The sequence below is a fragment of the Syngnathus typhle genome, linkage group LG18 (assembly GCF_033458585.1).
Source record: "Syngnathus typhle isolate RoL2023-S1 ecotype Sweden linkage group LG18, RoL_Styp_1.0, whole genome shotgun sequence".
NCBI classification, from domain to species: Eukaryota; Metazoa; Chordata; class Actinopteri; order Syngnathiformes; family Syngnathidae; genus Syngnathus; species Syngnathus typhle.
In genome coordinates, this window is record NC_083755.1 from 2,664,885 (window position 1) to 2,683,951 (window position 19,067).

Sequence of the window (19,067 nt, forward strand, 5' to 3'; positions counted from 1 at the left end):
GCCATCCGCAGAGTGAAAAAACGAGCGACAAGACAGGACGCTCGCCGTCCCCTCCCGAGATCTTGCGCCGTCTCCTCGCCGCCGTCGCCATGGGAACCGTGCTCTCCCTGTCGCCCAGCTACCGCAAGGCGGCCCTGTTTGAGGATGGGCCGGCCACGGTGGGCCACTACACGGCGGTAAAGAACAGCAAGAACGCCAAGGACAAAGGCCTGAAGCGCCACTCGCTCATCAACGTGCTGCCGTGGAAGCGCATCGTGGCTGTGTCGGCTAAGAAGAAGGGCTCCAAGAAGGTGCAGCCCAACGGGACCTACCAGAACAACGTCAGCCACCTGAACAATGAGAACCTGAAGAAGTCGCAGTCGTGCGCCAACCTGTCGTCCTTCACGCAGGACCAGAGCACTCCGAGCAACAAGGCCTCCAACGACAACTCCTCGGTCAAGAAGGCCCCGGCCCCGGCGGTGGTTGCCGCCGCCCCCGGGACCCCCAAGCGGGTGATCGTGCAGGCGTCCACCAGTGAGCTTCTGCGCTGTCTGGGCGACTTCCTATGCCGGCGCTGCTACCGCCTCAAGCACCTATCGCCCACCGAGCCGGTTCTGTGGCTGCGCAGCGTGGACCGCTCCCTGCTGCTGCAGGGGTGGCAGGACCAGGGCTTCATCACACCCGCCAACGTGGTCTTTGTCTACATGCTGTGCCGCGACGTGGTCTCTTCCGAGGTGGCCAGCGAGCACGAGCTACAAGCCGTGTTGCTCACCTGCCTCTACCTGTCCTACTCCTACATGGGCAACGAGATCTCCTACCCGCTCAAGCCCTTCCTGGTGGAGAGCTCCAAGGAAGCCTTCTGGGACCGCTGCCTGTCCATCATCGACTTGATGAGCGCCAAGATGCTGCAGATCAACTCGGACCCACACTACTTCACGCAGGTCTTTGCCGACCTCAAGAACGAGAGCCAGAAGGAAGAGGAGCGCAGCCGCCTGCTTATCGGCCTGGACCGGTGAGGAGGGGGGGATGCATGCAATCTAGTCTTTGAAAATGGCTTTTGACTTAAACCCCATCGAGTATTCTGAGTCTGAGCTTTGTTCCTGCAGGAGGGCCATCGCCTGACTGCTGTTCGTCGTCACGCCACGGCCATGAAATCCTCTCTCCCGGTCTATGCGGACTCGCGTGGACTTTGATGAGCCCGGGACGGAACGTCAGCTGCGGCGTTAAGGCTTGGGGATTTTTTTTTCTCTTTTTAAGGAGGGAGGCCGGCGATCTCTCGGAGCAGACAAAGCAGTGAACGCTGGGAAAGATTTGTTACGTTATCTGACTTTTTCTCAACCAGAAGACGGTGACTGTATTTTTTTTTCCCTATTATGACAATTTAGTGGATGTTTTCACACCTGTGTGGAGCTTATTTATTGCTTTTTCTTTACGGCTCTTCTGGAAAAAGCTCATTTTCATTGTAATACTTGATGATGATGGTTAGAATGACATGTATTTTGCACGTGTGCCGGCGACTTTAGCGCAACGTCGTCTTCTTTGGACTTGATGATCTGCGTTCGTGTTGATTTTTAGCTCTGCCTGCTAAGCTGATTTTTTTTTTTTTGCTACTTAGCGTGCTCATCATGGACAGTTAAGAGTGCCATATCCTCCATCACACTCTCCCTTCCACTGATATCTACTCACTCGAATGACTTTAGCTCATTACACGTCAATGAACATTTTAGCTTGAGCTTATCATCTTTCGTGGGGAATTAAGATTGCTTCTGGTTGAGTGTCAGGGATTTATCGCGGGTGACGCGCAGGAATAATCGGACCAGCACCACCGCCACGATGTCAAAACAACTGGAATAAAGTGGAGTGAAAAGTCAAAAAAGTGCTTCATTGGTGATACTTTTTTTTATTTATTTTTTTATAATCTGTCCTACTCAGCTGCTTAGACACGCACAGGGTCGATTTTGTGTGCCTTTTGTTTTTATTACCCGAACAGTTTGAGTTTTTATATTTTAGAGGTCACATTTCTCCGCTGTATTTTATTGCCAGCATCAAATTTGATGAGTATTTGATAAAGTCTATCGACAGAGGGAAGGCTTACAAGTGTGCTTAAAAGGGGAGGTCACATTTGAAGATTACGACGGAGGCTTTTATGCGCATCATTGAAAGATAATACATCACTGGAGTCTACCGTGTTTGAAAGATTCCCCCCCCCACTGCCCCCCCCGAATCTTTCTTTTTTTTATCTTCCTCTTCTACTTCAACTGTCCTGTTTAGCGGAAATGTGCCCAAAGAGATAAACAAAAGCAAAAAGCACATTTCAACAAAAAAAAATTAAAAGCATCTTCTTCATCAAGAAAAAGTCAAGATTGAAGGGAAAAAAAAACCCTTGGAAAAAACTGATCATTTTGTGTCTGTTGTTGCGTAACTTGTAGATAAATAGCGGTGGTGCAAATGTGTGTGCGTGTACAGACCATTGTGGGAGGAGGGGCTTATTAAAATCTTAGATTTTTCAACAACAAAAAACAGGGGGGAAAAAAAAAACAGTTGTTGTTCCTGATATCACGTCTCGGTTTGGCTTATTTTCATTTATTTTTGTACTGTGATGAAGATAAAATCCAAATAAAATGCACTGATTGTTCCACTCGTGGGTGGCTTTTTTGCTTTCCGTAAAAACGCTAGGTAGTCAATTAGGTCGAACAGTACTAACCAGTCAGCAGCGTCAGACAATTAAAGGGCCCGCCCGGCGGGACGCGACGTTGTCATGGCGATAACGAGTGAGATCCGATATCACTCAAGTCATTGGGGAAAACATTTGTACACAAGACTGCAAAAGTACTGCATGTTACTGTTTATTGCTATGAGAATATGACAAATGTAAGCAGAGAGGATATCAAATGAGGCACGTCAGACACAATAAATAACCAACAGCGAGCAATTTGGCGCATGCAGGAGCGATGGCGAGGGAAGACGCGCAGTTGGCACACATGCAACACGGGAGGGAGGGGGGTCATGTGACATGGATGCTTTCCAATTTGGGATTTTGGGGAGGGAGGAAGGAGAAAAAACTTGGCATGATGGCGAGTCACTTCTAAGGCTGATATAAAAAAAAAAAGGCCAACGGTCAAGTCGACGACCTTTGGCTCCCTTTACGACTTTGTCACACATCGAGGGCTTTGGATTTTAGCACATCGGGATTCTCTTAGCGTGGATATTTTAAATATGTCTAACTTTTAATTTCCTTAAATTTCGGACGTGCTCAACACAGCCCAACTAAAAAAAAGAAAATCAACAAACGCCTTTGGCATGGACAATCATTTCAAATGAACACTTCTAAACCCTTCGTTAATTTATACCCAACTTATTCTCAGATTGACAACAGAACAAAGTCAATATTGCACTCGGCAAACAAAAACAAAAAGAAAGAGAAAAGAACATGTCTCGAGTGGATGGATCCAGCAGTGCGAACCTTTCAACGCTGTGATTGGACGATTCAGTAAACCGGGCCCAGAACAAACAAACGAGTCAATCACCTTCCCGGGTTGCTGGGGGGCTTCGTCGTCGCCGGCCGCCGTTTAGTTAGCGGGGACGGCTAGCACGTAGCCGGAGCGGCTCTTGGTGAAGTCTGGCTGCGACTGGTTGATTTTGGGCTCGACCACCACCGTGCACTTGCGGCCGTTCATGCTGCAGTGGATGGGACTGTTGACGTTCACCTGCAGCTTCCTACGCTCGCTGTCGCACAGAAAAACACAAACACATCACCTGATGACAGCGACTTGTTACACAACCACAACATGTCTCTGACACACACACAAAATCATGAACACAAACACGCCTCCCACACGGCACGCCTCCACAGAGCCACCGCATCTAGCTTCAGTCGGAGCGTAGGGGAAAAGTCGCTGCTGGTTACCATGGCAACCTCCACCAGCCCAACTCCTCCATCTGTCATGGCCGCCAGCCAAAGGTACTTTGTGTGTGTGTGTTAGTGAAATGCCAGAGGGATGCTGTGTTTGGCGTGAAGGGCAAACACTGAGGATTACACACAGAAACACACACACACACTGGTCTCGAAATAAATCACACAATGAAATCGCAACGTGTCGATAAACAGAATTTAGAACAAAAAGCTTCTTTTTATGGTCACACGGGATGATCTTTGTCTCCCGCCTGAGCTGCTGTGACCTCCCCCAAGGCAGACTTTCACTTGACTGGGCTCTCAAACTAGAAAATCAATTCTTTCCTTCCCCCCAATCGCATTTTAACCACCAAACATCCTGTCGCTGTTGTTTGACTTTGCAGCATGAGCTCACGTTTCACAACTTTGGACGGGGACCAACAGTCTCCCCCCCCTCTGCTCTCTTAACTACAATTACAAAGATTCAAGGCCAATCAAAAGGTTATAATCCCCGTGAAGGATTAAGAGCGCAGATTGTGGATTATTCCGCATTAGTTTGATTTATGCGCAGCTAATTAGCATGCGTGTTTCTACTGTACACGGCGCGCGAGTCTGACAAAGGGCACGTGAAGAACGGAAATGCTAATTAGAAATTCATCCTACTTGTTATTCGTGTGTTTCTGCTGACTGAGCAAAAAATAGAGCAAGTTGGGAAATTCAAATCTCACAGGGAGACATTTTGTGTTTCATATCGGCGAAATTCAAGGAAAAGGGAGTTTTTTTTTTTTAATTGATTCAAATCTTTTTTTGTTTGACTCCACAGCATGTTTTTGCCACCTCGGGCATTTACACTTGCAAACAGCAGAAGGTGATGTTTTTTGATGAGCGTCATTGGCTTCTTATTTTATTCATGCATGGTGGAGGCTGCTCACGTGTTGCCTTCTTAACCTGTTTGTTGTGACTTGGTCGCATTTAAACAACAAAGAGGGCAAAAACAAAAGGGCCGACACGTGACGTGACCCCGCGGGAGCTTGCGACATGTGGAAATCGAGTGGCCGTCTTCCAGCGGGTGAACGCCGCGTGCCAATGAACAGCTGTTGCCGGGAATCCACACGGGCTGCGCTTAAACAAACGGGCTGCCTCGGCGGATGAGTGGGAGGTGAGGCAGAACCGGAAATGCACAAAAAGCGCCGGCATCTGTCTCTGGAAGGGGACGGTCACACTTGGCAGATGGCGACGGCGGCGGGGAGTCTCGAATGAGCTTTTGTGCCAATGTGTTGCCGCTGTTACTGTTACTCATTGATCAGGAAAATCACATCGACTGAAAAAATAAAGAATGACACCTTGCTTGTGAAAAACAAATTAAGGATGCCCCTACTAGCTTAATGCTAGCATATGATGAAAAACGCCATTAGATGGCTAACAATTTGCAATGAGTCGTGTCATTTTCCCCATTTAAAAAAAAGAAAAACACATTATATATACTTTTATAATGTAGAAGGAAGCTGGCGGACCAAACAAAGTCTCTACGCAGAAGGTTGTCAGATGAGAGAAAGAAAATGACACACCTGTGAGGCTCGCCAAGGAGGCGGCGGCGCTATAGCATGACAAAGGTGTCCGACGTGATGGATGACGCTGAGGAAATGAGGTCATCAGGCGAGCGTGACACGCAAAGAGCTATGCTGGAGAGGTGGCGGACGATGGAGCTAATCGTACTTGGGCCTGGGGGGGGGGGAGGTAGAACCACTGTTGCTGGGCGGAAGGTGCGCACCCGTGGAGGTCACACAGAGGAAGATGGCGGCCATTAAAGATGGACGCTCGTAAAGTGTGAGTAAGGTGCAGGTCATAGCGATTGAATGATGTCACTGTGCTGACCTTGAAATGTTTGGCCACAAAAGTGAACACACCCCCAACGGGGGAAAACTCGGAATAAATAAGACGGCTTGCTTACTGATCAGACAAACATGGAAGCAGCCGTCGTCATGGCAACTGCATCCGCAGCGCACCCGGAAAGGAAACGAGAGGAAAAAGGGGGGGGGGGGGGGCAAAAGACGAATGGGAAAGAATGTCAGGTGAAAAACAAAAGAGAGCTGGTGGCTTGAGGGAAGAAAGGGAACATGGAGGGGGAAGAAAGAAAAGGGGGATGGGTGAGGAGGCAAAGTGGATTAGGAAGCGAGAGAGCGGGGCGGATGGGGGGAACGGGTAAAAGGAGGGACGAGTGGGGAGAGAGGCTGATAGGAAAAAAGGCAAGGATGGAAATAGACAAAAGGAGAGAATGCAAGATGGAGGGCGAGAGCAGAGGGGCGGGACTGACAGTGCTCCAAGAAAGTAAGAAGGAAAGGCGAGGCCAAGGGGGATGGCGGAAAGAGGAGTGCATCGCTTGCATCAGTAAAGAAGAAAGGCTCGATTCAGCAGAAAAGCGCTGTGACCTTGGTGAGGAACAGCAAATCATCTCTCTCTCTCTGTCTCTCTCTCTGTCTCTCTCTCTCTCTCTGTCTCTCTCTGTCTCTCTCTCTCTCTCTCTGTCTCTCTCTCTCTCTCTCTCTCTCTCTCTCTGTCTCTCTGTGTGCGTCTAGGTCGGGTGCAGGCTAAAATGCACTTCCAAAAGTGCTGACATGCCCCCTGTTTCAATCTTCACCTTTTAGGTGCAATGTGGAACGGACTTTGATTGTATGGCGTGTCGGGAGAATCCCACGGTACTTTAAGGCACCTTAATCAATGAAGGTTTGCTGATCGATGATAATAATAAAGCAGATGGTTGAACCGCTTCTCATTTAGGTGTACCAAAGTGTTTACGAAGTGTGAATGGTTTTTCAATTGTGATGGGTCCATCTTTGCCGTAACCCTAACGAGGACAAGCGCTGACCCCCCCCCCCCCCCCCCCCCCCCCCCACCGCAACGAGATTTGGACTCCTCCGACTTCCTATCCGATCGATTGCTTACAGAGCTACGTCCCGTCACTTCAGTCCACACTGTTCTTTTCCAATACACATAAAAGCGAGAGAACGGGGGAGGCTGCGTGTGCTCTAAAAATAGTCAGCTGCAGCAGGAGATCTTTAAATATTTCATATCCTCCACAGAAATGAAATGGGGGGAGTCAAGTGAGGCTGAGGTGGGGCTGGGATTGGAGGAGGGGAGGGGGCGGCACATGAAAGAAAAACAAATGTAGCTCCTTGTGAGATGCCGCTTTCTTCAGTGTGAGCTTCTCGGCGGAAGCTGTGGCCTACAGCAGCTCCTTGCCAGTATTTTCATTTGGCATTTGTGTGTGACCAGCTGAGAATCTACACAGATGCTACTTTTTCCTTGACAGAATTCCTCTCACTCTGCTGCTAGCTGGCTAACAACAATGCTAATGTCATACTAGGAGAAGGAGACACGTTACCTCTTGAAGTGGCTGAGCAGGGCACCCACTAGTTCCCCGATGCGGCTCTCGTTGGCAGGCACCAGGCCCTGCAGGCACACCACCAGGTCCCGGCTGTCCTTGGTATGGAAAACCACTAGCTGGTCCTTGTCCGGCGAGACGCTCATGCCCGTCACCTGTCAAGGTAGAATGTTGTCGTGTCAAATATGCGTGCAAAAGCCACTGCGACATTCCTTGCTCACATACATTACAATACATCTTGTTGTTTAATAGAAACTTGTTTTTTTAACAAAAATGGCCGCACAGCAGGAAAGAAAAAAGGTAAAAGGCAGAAAAAGGAGATGAACGACTCTCTCCGGGAAAGTGAAAGAGGAAGAGCATCGTTCGCCGCCAGACATCAGCTGATCCACTCGGTCGCCATGGCGACACCGTCTCCTGGGATGTTGGCATGACAACGGAGGGAAAGGAACCGAGACGGCACCCATGTTGTTTTTGCACAGGTGTTAGCTTAGCACTTAGCACCAATATTTTTTAGCACGTGGATGGAAATGAAAGCGTCGTACGTTGTAAAGGGGGATGCTCTTCATGGGTTTGTACTGCTTGAGGGGGTCCATCTTGTACAGGTGGCGGTCGGTGATAAGCACGGCTCGGTCCTCCGCCTTGTGGAAGTGGTTGATCTGTGAAAACCCAGATTTGTCATTCCGGCTTTGGGGGTGCCGAGGTCGCCGTTGCGTGTTTGCCAGCCAGCCACCTTGCGTACGTTGCAGGCAAAGAGAACCCGCATGAATTTGTCTTTGCGCTGGAGCTCGCTGGAGACCAACGTGAAAGACGCCGTGCTATCAGGGCTGTCTCGCTTCTAGAAAAAAAACACAAAGGTTTGAGATCTGACTTCTCTGCATAGATAGCAGTGCCGCTACTCGCCAGGTAGTTTCCTTCCCAGGCTCGCTGTAGTCCCAAGTCCACCCTGTGGCCTTTGAGGGCCTCCAGGCAGGCCACCTTCGCCCTCACCTGCAGGGTCTCCTCTGCACTGAGGCCCTTGATCATTGTCCAAGCCCACCACCTGCAGAAAGGGAGAAAGACAACAAAACATCTTATTAAAGTAGTGGAAAATCGACCGCAAAGTTCTCGCTGAAGGGAATGAAAGGGGAAAAAAAAAATCCATTCCCAGTGTGAGCACAAAGAAACCTGCTTCAAAGGGCCGCATTTGGAGGAGAAAACAAACCTGAGGACTTGTCAGTCTCCAGCGGTTTAGGGGTCAACCCCGCCGCCGCCAGCTTTGAAAAAACCCCAACCGAGAAGCTGCATTTTGTTTTCTTTGCGATAACCGCCCCCTCGCATGTACCTGTTGTAGATGTTCCTCAGCGCCTCCTCGAACTTGCGCAGCACTTTGGGCGGCGTGGGCCACTTGACGTGACGGCCGAGGTCCCTCATGGAACGCACGTTGTGGAAGCGGCGGTTCAGCTCGCGGATGTACGACTTGACCTTGTAGTGGCGGTAGGCCTGAAGGATGACCAGGGCCGCCCGCATACGTCGGTACCGGATGCGGGCGATGGTGCCCCTCCAGATCTGGCGATGCCAACACACACACACACACACACACAAGAAGCAAATGAAATTAACACTCATGATTGAGATCATGAATATTTCATTGCGTGGGTGACTGGCGGCAAGGAGGAAGCGCATTTCCAGCGCATGAATATTAAAAAGGCGCAGGAGGTGGTCTTCACCTGATGAGTTCGCTGTCATAATTGGAGAGGAGGATGAGGAGTCACGTTGCCAACGGCTAATCTGTCTCATTCCCGACACTGCCAATTATCCCGGCGAGATGAGGTACCGCCGCATTGACAGACGGGAATTTTTCTGATTTTAATCGTGCCGCCGAGTAGGTTTTGTTCTCATTGTCACGCGTATATGACAAAAAGGAGACATAAAGCATTTTTAAAATAAATCTGAGATGTCTACGGCACTCATAGTGATATTTTATTCAAAAAAATGCTTTGCTCTGCCCTGTGTTTATCCAAGCAGATCACTAATTAAAGCTGAACGCTGTGGGAAGTGGTGGTTGGGCGGGGGCGGGCGCCATGGAGGTCAATTGGAGGGGAGGGGCAATCAAATAAAAGAGCATCAAGTGACGATAAATCACATTACTGTTGAAATGTTCTCATTAAGGTGGGGGTTGGAGGGGGGGGGGTTCTCACGCTCTCGCGCGCTCCAACATGGCGGCGAGACAGCACCCTGGGGACCGAAGGTGAGTCTAATCAGGCCCCGTTGAAGACGCCCCCAGATGGCGCAGCCCTCCATATTTACCCATAAAAGGGAGAGCTTTAACTGCGCTCTTGTCAGGATTTACAATGGCAAGAAAAGGAATTGACCAGTTCCTTTTACACCCGAGCTAAGGCAAAGGTTCCCACCGCACAGTAACAAAATGATCGGTCTGGATGTCACGTCAAGTCTCCTTAAGCTGGATTTGACTTCCCAATCTACTGAATAAAGACCATTTGCGAAGGAGAAGGCGACAGGGAATTAAAAAAAAGAAAAAGAAAAAAAAAAAAGTCTTGGACACGCTGACAGCTAATGCCCCGAGACCGGAGAAGGAGAAAAGGCTTTGGAAAGCAATTAAGGTGGCGGGCGAGGTGGGGGTGGAGAATTCCCCAGGGGAATCTATGGGACACGCTGCTTTGACAGGCACACACTTACTGGGATGTGCTCTGGTGCACTGGAATTTATTAAATATTCATTTTGGTCACATGGGGGAAGCACATCAGTGGGCCTTTCTTTCCAAGTGGACCCTCTCACCTTCTGCAGGAACAGGATGATCCTCAGGAGCACCTCGGCACGCTGTTCCTCCAAGTTGAAGAGCGTGCGCGGCGTGCGCACAAATACTTTGGTCTTGCCGTAGGCCACGTCGTCATCAAAGCGGCAGCCCTGCAGGAGCTTCTTGACCGCCTCCTTGTCTGAGGGAAGGTCGTGGTTGGGCCACGTGAACTTGGAGATCATCTTGTACCTGTGAGGGTGGGAAACAGGATTAGGCACACCAAATCAAATTGGAGCAACGCTTTTGCTTGTTATGGTCACAAATTCTTATGTATTAGGTATTTTATGAAGACACCTGGGAGCTGTATGAAAATGGGGATAATAAGTCTGGGTGTAATAGGGCAAAGTCAGCCTTAGTCATCTCACTTAGTGCCTGATGTGAATGATAGCGCCTCATTGGCCGCTTCCCGTAATGAGACGTGTGATTCACAACTGTCGGCTCAACCATGACATCACTTGACACCGCGAACAAAGCAGGCAGGGCCTTGAAAACATCTCACGCGTCCTTTCCTCGACATTTAGCAGGCTGAGTCAGGGCCCGAAGCTGTGATATAATCGAGGTGACCTCCTGCTGCCCGGCCGGTGGGTGAGCGTAACAGATGGAGAAGCCGAGACAACAAGTGCACTTGCATTTTTCACAGAGTTGCTTCATTTTTTTCTTTTTACCTATGCAGGAATCTGGGGTAGGTCTGTCTGTAGGCAAAGCCGGCGCGGCGCACGCGAACGTTCTCTAGCAGGCCCAGGTACTCCACCTGGTGGCGGCAACGGTCGCGCTCGAAGATCAGCGGCGACTTGACATCGTTGGGCTTGATGCAGCGGACATAGTAGGGCTCCTGCAGACGGGCGGCGAATGAGCAAAAGAGGCGGGGCCTGGCGGGGTGTTAAAATCATCACCTTGCTGGCCAGGTTCTCCACCAAGGAGATCATGGAGTTTTTGAAGAGCGTGGCGGCGGTGAGCGGCCGCTTGGTGACCTCTGTGATGCTCAGCTTGCCCTCGGGCCACATGGCCTTCAGCACCGGGTTGGAACTGGACACCCCCCAAAAAAAACAGGTTTTAGAATGTGGTTATTTTTCTTCTGACTTGAAGCAGACGTGATACCTGTTGTAGAGCAGCCTCTTGAAGTCCTGAAACAAAGTGTCTTTGTTCTTGTCGATGAAACCCACCACAGAGTAGCTGCACGGCGAGGGGGGGGGGGGGGGGGGCAGGTAAGAAGCACAAACACATTATTGCTACAAGTTAATCCTATTAAATGAGTCCGGTTGCGCGATAGCAGGCCTGCGCGATAGCAGGCCTGCTCTGGCGGCGCTAAGTAGCTGCTAAGGGATCAATCAAAACCACCACTCCCCCCCTCCCTCTCCTGGGAGGCTCTTGAACAGCACAAATGGGCTGGAGGCGAGTGCGTTAAGAAGGCTTAGCACGTGTGATTTCTTCATTTGGTTGTCATCGAGTTGATGATGTCATTGAAACACTTGTGGCGCGTACTCACCTCACATCGCCGGCGTAGTGTCGGATACGAAAGTCTCGGTCAAACTCCAAACTCTTGTCGGTCGGTGAGAGCTGGACAAAGACAACAGATGATGCGAATTTGTTTATTATGATTGGATGATGACACCGTGTTTTGAAAATAGCTTGAGAGGTCATCTATTTGCACATTTGAATACATTTTGGCCCCATTCGACACTGAAAGTAAATAAAAGATGATGATGTCATTCTCTCCGTGTTCACCCGAGTGTTCAAGTTGTCGCAGAAGAGCAAATTCCAAAAACGGCAACACTTCTTTAGTGGAGCGGAAAGTGGCGGCGGCGGGTGAAGACCGGCGAGGAGAGCCGAAGCCTTTCAAATGAGGCCACAAGAGATCACGGGGGAGCGAGCTGGATACCGGAATGATGGCAAGGGAAAGAGACAGCGCAGAGAGAGAAAAAAAACCAATGTGTAAGCGGAGGTGTGATGTCGGCGAGGAAGCCTGACGGGAAATAACAACGGCCAACCGGCACGTCACACAAACCTTAAACGAGATCTGGAAACAATTAATCGGTTAGCGATTAGTTTGAAACTAAACAACCACTGCGCTAGCGGTTAGCATGAAACACAGTTGGCCCGAGTCCCGTCAGCCCTCAACTGGTGTGAAAACCCAGAAGGCTAACACGCACTTGGCACCGGTTCACTAAATGTGATGGCACGCGTGTGTGTGTAGACGGAAAGTGATAAAACAAGGTCAGGATAACGAGCACACAAAGTAGGGAAGGGAGGGGCATCGCCGTTGAACAAAGAGGATACTTCAATGACAACATCGCAAGGCGCATAATAAAGTTGACATCTTAAATGCACGGAGTGATTCATTTTTTTTTTTTTTTTTAAACTGTAGACCACAAAATATCCGATTTATTTTGTTATTTGTGATCAATGAAGTGGGATTAATTACTCAACAAGCTCAAGTGGGCGGACAAAAAAAACAAAAATGCTAGCATGATTTTATTTAATGTTGAATTCCACCTTTGTAGGTGACCTTCCTGACAAGCAGATGTTTACCAAGCACTTACATCTGCACTGCCCCCCCTCCCACATGACATCATCCATTGCTCTTACATTTCTCTTCCTGACAGCTGGCGCCCTCTAGTGTTCTAACAGGAAGTCTGCACCTGTGATTTTGTGTACCTTGCGGCTGGTGTAGTGGGCGTGCTTGGCCAGCAAGACGTTGAGTCCCTGAAGGAAGAGCTCGTCGGTGACTTTGCCCACATTCATGCAAGCTTCGTCCAGCACGGAGATGATGCCCTTGTGCTGCTGCTCTACCAGGTCCACAATGATCTGATTGTTGAAGTAGTCGATCTAAACGGGGGGCAGCGTGACGTGATAGGCAAAAATTGTTTCTGGGATCTGCGCCAAAGTGAAAGTGGAGCCATACGTGTTTCCACGGGATGCCTTCTCGCTGGTACTCCTCCTGCTCCTGCTTCAGCACCAGCTGGATGAAGAGCTGCTGCAGTTTCTCGTTGCAATAGTTGATGCAGAACTGCTCGAAGCTGACGACGGCAAAGAAAGAAAAAATAGTTCTTTGCCGCCGCCTTGTCAAAAGTGTTGCTGGCGGGCATCTCAAACCTGTTGTTCGGAAATATCTCAAAGCCGTAAATGTCCAGCACCCCGATGACCGTGTCCTTCCCGTGGACCCTGGCGTTGTAGTTCTTCACCTCGATGATGTCATTGATGCATCCCACGATCCAACAGAAGAGCCGCTCATACATGGCCTGATTCAGGGACGATCAACGGGTGAGCAGAAAAAAAAAAAGAAAAAAAGGAAAAAAAAAAAAAAGGAAAAAAAAAAAGCTCACCTTGGCGAGGGCGTCGCGTCCGTAGTTGGCCTCCTGCGCCGTATGCTGCTTCTCGATGACGTCACGGCCCGTGGCCACGGTGCGGAAGAGCAGAGCCTTCTCCACGTTTTCCTGCTGGGTGGAAAGCAGCTCAGACATCACCGGCACCAGCGTGGTGCTCTCGATCAACGTCACGTCGCCGTCCACACCGAACGTCAAGTTCCCCTGAAAGAGAGAGTTTCTTTCGTCAAACAAATTCAGAAATGGGGAAAAAAAAAAGGGGGCGGGGCGTTACCAGGTGCAAGATGGTGGCCAGGATCTTGTAGACCGTCAGGACCTCGTCCCCGGTGAAGCCGATCACTTTCATGGCGTCGGCCACGGCTTTGAAATCGGCGCCGTCGTTGATGCACGACTGCAGATGGCCAAGCGCGAGATGATGGCGTGTTCTTGATGATGTCACGCTTGCGCCCGATTACCTTCATCTGGCCGCCCACTTTGATGTAGTTGTAGCGTTTGGGGTCCCTTTGGATGTGCAGCGTACGCAGGAGAGCATCGGGTGCTCCTTTCAGGAGCTTGACCAAAAAAAAAACCACGTCACAAAGATCAATTTTTTTTTTTTTTTTAATAAGTAAACAAACTGACCTGATGGAAGGAGTGAAAGCTCCTTTCTCCTTCTTGCTGAAAAATCACTCTTGACTGGCGAGGAAAAACAAACGGCGTCAGTAAGACAGACGCTAATGAGTTTCCACGTCGAGTGAGCCGACCTTCTCCAGCAGGTAATTGTTGATGTGGCCGCCGATGGGGTCTCCCTTGAAGTCAAAGTTGATGTCCATGTACTTGCCGAATCGGCTGGAATTGTCGTTGCGGTTGGTTTTGGCATTGCCGAAAGCCTCCAGGACGCAGTTGGACTTGAGGAGCATGTTCTTCACCCTGCAAGGGAGGGAGTCGGTTAGCCCGCTTGCCGCTCGCCAGTTGGCGTTATATCTCACTCACCTCTCGACCTCGGCCCGCTGGTTGGGGTTGGTGATAGCGGCAATGTACTGCATGATGTACTTGCTGGCTTCCGTCTTGCCGGCGCCGCTTTCCCCTGCAACAAAAGTAATGGGACACACCATTTAAAAAAATATATATATATATATATATATATATATATATATATATATATATATATATTTAATGACTCAGCACTATAGACCTTAGAGTGTCTCTAAAAATATAATACACATTTATCTTAGTTTATATGGCAGACCTCGAGAAGTGCAGTGTAGTTCCATTTCCGACCACAAGGTGTCGCTTAATCACCTTGGTGGTCAAATAAAGTGTTTTGGACGGTGTGCTTTTTCATTGGTAGTTAGAGAACATTGATGGCCACGTTGCACTTCATGGTGTACCTGAGATGACAATACATGTGTCTTTGTTGCGTCTCTTCATAGCTTTGTAGGCCGCGTCGGCGATAGCAAAGAGGTGCGGTGGCCTCTCGTAGAGCTCGCGACCTTTGTACTGCTCCACCACGTCACGGCCATAGATGTCCATGGAGCGATACGGGTTGACCGACACCACCACCTCACCGATGTAACTGTAGATTCGTCCTTTCTCAAATCTGAAGACCAAAAGCAACGTTTAAGAACATACATTAAATGTAAAATTGCTAAATATATTTATCTGCAGCCTTTTCTAAGGCATGGTGCATTTAAACTTCAGGTGTATTCTTTTTACCCCATTATCATGCAAGCAAGCAATAACTATTCACTTTATTGAGTAGGATAAACTGTTAATATATAACAAAGAAACAATTGAAGTCTTTCAGGTTAGTCCAAGAGGATGTGGACCACAAAGTTCAGTTTATTGTGTAACCTCGTATCTCACAAAGTCAGTTGGGATAGTCACCAGGTTAATAAAAAAAAAAAAAATTAAGAAAAGGTCTGCTGCATCTTCATCATTTAAGAAGCTCTCTGTGGTCTTTCCTCGCTCTCCTGGCCACCACTTGACCTTTCGTTTCCTTCCTCTTCCAAAAAAGCAATCGGATCCCAGATGGTGGATGCAGAAGAAGAATGGACTCTTTCTTCACCGCTCTCCCTTTGACAAACGAGCCGGGCTGAGGGCTGCTGGTGACGTCTTTTCACAGTCTTGTCACAGAAGTGATGATGCTAGGTTAGCTAACATGATCAGCGCTCTAAAACGCCTCCATAGCAGCCGGAGCAGAACAGGAGCATTGTTGGGCTACGCTAACACGCTTCCCCACTCAAAGCTCCATTGTGGCTTCGCTCGCCGCCACCGCCGGGCGCCCGCTCCATTGTTACGGCCTCAATCGGAGGCAGAAAACGGTTTAACATTTGACTTGGTGATGGAAGGAAGAGGGAGGAGGAGGAAGGATGGTGGTGAGGAAAAAGTCATAAAAGAAGTCAACCATTAAAAAATATCCGCCCAGGCCAAACTGCTGCGTGCGGTTTTGACTTTCTATCTTTGGACTCGCCATTCCAAAAAACAGAACAAAAAAATAAAATGTTCACACTGACAAAGTTGTTGGTCCTTGTTGGCGTGCATTCATCACACACGTGTGGTTTCAACTTCAGGGTCACATCAGGCATTATAAAGAGCCAGGAGATAATCTGCATGCGTTCTACTTCATCATAGTCGCTCCCGTTTGGAGTCCGAAGGGGCTTAAGCTGATCTCTGCCCATCCGGCGCGGATGACGTGATGCCCGTCAGAAAAAAAACAAAAGTTGTCATGTCCAGCTGTGCCTGCACTCTACAAAGCTAATTACGCTCGCCCAAATGTTTAGGCCTATTCTTTTTTTTTTGTTGGGGGGTGCAGAATAACACAACACGAGCACAGCTAGTGTTTACATAAGAACGGTAATGTGGTTCCGATTACTCAGGCTCGTATGGAAATTCTTGCGGCGAGACCGGACCGTGGCAGGCCCGGCGGGCAAGAATCCGTCTGTTGTCGAGGAGAGGCAGGAAATCTGCAGGCGGGCCCAGACGGAGTCGCAAAGCGCCATCCGTTGCCAAATCCCGACTATATCGGGGAGGTTGTCTGAGAGGCGGCCCGTGCGAGCTATCGGGGGCGCTTTTGTTGCTAAGGAGGCCCACGGGAGAAAGTAAACAGAGCCGCTTTAGCTGATAAGACGGGTACAAAAGGACAAGGCCCGCCCGGGTCACGTGATTACTTTAATGACATTGTGTGGATGAAAGGAGGAAGGTGGTGCTTAAAAAAAGCCACACAAGGAGCAACAGCGGGATGGAAACGCCGACTTTCCTTCCTGTCGTCCTTTAAACTCTCCAGAGTTCAAAGGTCAAATCACTCCAGGCTCTCACAAGGCCACGGGCACACACGTCTGCGAGTGATTCATTCCAGAAATGCCATTCCACTGGAAGAGCAAGTGAGAGAATGTTGTCGAAACCTCGCGGCGGCTGCTTGGTGAGGTTTACTCGTGCCAGACGCCGCTGGTCCCGCCCCCTTCCCGGGACTTCCTGCGAGACTAAAACAAACAGGCGATCCTGTAATTATTTGCTTTGCGGGCCGCTGCCTTACAAAGACATTGGAGAGCGGCATCCAATCAGGAAGGAGAACCCTTATCCCGCAGGCCATCTGTCCCAAAGGAGCGGGCAGCGCTGCACTCTCACAAACCGTCCTTTTCCAAAGCAACATGGCGGGCGTGGAGTGACGGGAAACCTGGCCAGAAAAGCTATTCCGAGGTTGGACTCGCTCAAACTGAGGCATGGGTGTGCACTCCGGGCCCATTTCCCGTCTTGTCACTAGACCAGAACCGCTGAACTCCACAGCCGTGCCCACCGGGTCCCTCACACACATGCTGGCAATACGAGGAGAAGATGAAAAAAAAAAAAAGGCGCTCCTGCTTGGTGACGCCCTCAGCAAATAACAAGCCGCACACGCCACCGCCGGGGCGGAAAACGAGCAGACAGAACCTGGCAAGAGGCGGGAAAATGAGGCCCGGCGTTGGCTTGCTCGCTGTCTGGCTACTGTGCGTACTGTCGAGCTCTGCTTAATACATCAACAAGCGCTCTCGAAATGTTTCCCACAAGACGTTCATTCATTGTCGGGGTATCAAATGATAATCTTTTGGATCGTCGCAATACATCAATTTGATTCATCTCTCATTGCACTGAGCTGCAATGTGATACATGATGTGATTGTTTTATAAGCTAAAATAAGTGAACGGCATTTTTGTTTTCTTTCAAGAGTTCAACGATGGCAATATTTAAGAGTATTTACAAACACAATAATTAAAAACATTTAAAAACAAAATACAGAATTAAAAAGTAGCTTGTTCAACTTGTGTGCAACATAACAGCCAAATGCTGTGTCACCATGTAAATAGCTTTACTCTAAGGACACTTTAAAAACTGCTTAAAGACTTTAAAGAAACTGCAGCAACAATAACAAACGTTTTGCTTTTTTTTTTTTTAACTGATATTAAAATAATCATGGGGAATATCCTGCTAATGCATTAGCATTAAACTCAGGTACATCAAAGCCAGCAGGTCAAGTGTCAACCAAATCATACTTTCCTGACGTCAAACTTGAGGGGCTCCCCTCTGTGACGTCACACTACTAACTGGACTCTCCCAAAATGGAACTTCCGGCAGGTTGTTGGCCTGATACACCTGTTGCAAAAAAAAAAAAAAAGCTACAATGTCGCTCACCTGAGCTTGAGGTTGGCCATAAAGTCCTCCATGGTCACGTTGTCCAGAAGAACAAAGTCAGCCATGCCGAACTCGAGGCTCTCGTGTTCGGCCATCGTTTCGCTTTGAGTTTCCTGCGAACTTCCAACGTGCGTCCCCAGGTGAGCCGTCCCTACTCCTCACTGCTCGACGCCAACTTTCCACCCCCTCATTTTCGAATGAGCAAATTGTGCAAAAGTTTTGTTTAGGTGTCCACAGAAGCGACCATGTCAAGTTTACAATTGCATCCTTGTGTCTTAGTCACTGGCACACAAGCTCAAGGCGGACGGGCTGATCCTCCTCGTGGACGTCCGAGAGACTGTCGTAGCCAATAGGAGCACAGCTTGCTCACCTCAAACCACGCCCCTAACATGAAAGAGGACGTTTTTGTTGTTGTTATTTTTTGTCAGCGACATTCTCTTTTACAAAGCACCGTTCCCAGTCTACGCTTCATACTTTGGCGATGACTGAGAAGTAGGCCACGCAGATGTGGGAGGAGGAATTTTATGGGGGGGGAGCGCCTGCAACTACGTATGCCCGTCACCATAAAAGGAAAAAAAAGTGGGATTTTCCCTCTGACTTAAAGCGGTCATTTACTGGATGGGCGAGAAGTTAAAAAAAAAAAAAAACGACTGGATCAGCAAAAAAAATGTTGCGCCGAGTCAATACTGGTGCAATTGCGTCGTCTTGTGGTCAACTGAGGAAAATCCTCCAACAAAAGTAAACAAGCTGCGCTCTTGTACTTCATGTTACACAAAATGTATATATTATATACATAGCATATGCATAGCTGCAAGCTTCATTCCTAAGTTAACTCACTGTTCTTTTGCATTGCACAAGTGTGCACACCCTCTCAGAACTGCTATCAGTGGTAATGGTGTTCTTTTAGTGATGATCAGAGATGCATACCTTTGGGAAGTATGGCGAGTGGAGGAGCTCTGCTTGGTCTCACGCAAAAAGATGACAACAACCAGGAGGAGGAGGCGTCCATGGCCATGTGCAGTCATGCTTGAAATGACATTTCCACGGATT

At 49.0% G+C, this 19,067-nt stretch overlaps 2 protein-coding genes across 3 annotated transcripts; one reads left to right on the top strand and one right to left on the bottom strand.

Moving 5' to 3' along the window:
• cdk5r1b (cyclin dependent kinase 5, regulatory subunit 1b (p35)) lies at positions 1-2,258 on the top strand. Its single transcript, XM_061264601.1, has 2 exons — positions 1-991; positions 1,086-2,258. Exons 1-2 carry the CDS (start codon positions 90-92, stop codon positions 1,099-1,101), a joined length of 918 nt encoding a protein of 305 aa, XP_061120585.1. The 5' UTR covers positions 1-89; the 3' UTR covers positions 1,102-2,258.
• Positions 2,259-2,809: 551 nt separating this feature from the next.
• On the bottom strand, positions 2,810-18,493 carry myo1d (myosin 1D). 2 transcript variants are annotated; one of them, XM_061264067.1, is made up of 22 exons: positions 18,018-18,493; positions 14,741-14,949; positions 14,343-14,436; positions 14,114-14,279; positions 13,992-14,045; positions 13,826-13,921; positions 13,645-13,761; positions 13,371-13,574; positions 13,141-13,286; positions 12,950-13,064; positions 12,703-12,873; positions 11,534-11,604; positions 11,146-11,220; positions 10,941-11,073; positions 10,713-10,879; positions 10,029-10,236; positions 8,575-8,798; positions 8,241-8,292; positions 7,984-8,088; positions 7,796-7,909; positions 7,254-7,408; positions 2,810-3,705 (listed from the first exon to the last, which is right to left on the bottom strand). In XM_061264067.1, exons 1-22 carry the CDS (start codon positions 18,110-18,112, stop codon positions 3,549-3,551), a joined length of 2,928 nt encoding a protein of 975 aa, XP_061120051.1. In that variant the 5' UTR covers positions 18,113-18,493; the 3' UTR covers positions 2,810-3,548. The 2 variants fall into 2 exon arrangements, with proteins under 2 accessions (XP_061120051.1, XP_061120049.1); XM_061264065.1 differs by having other exon boundaries at positions 8,154-8,292; positions 18,018-18,492.
• Positions 18,494-19,067: the final 574 nt, after the last annotated feature.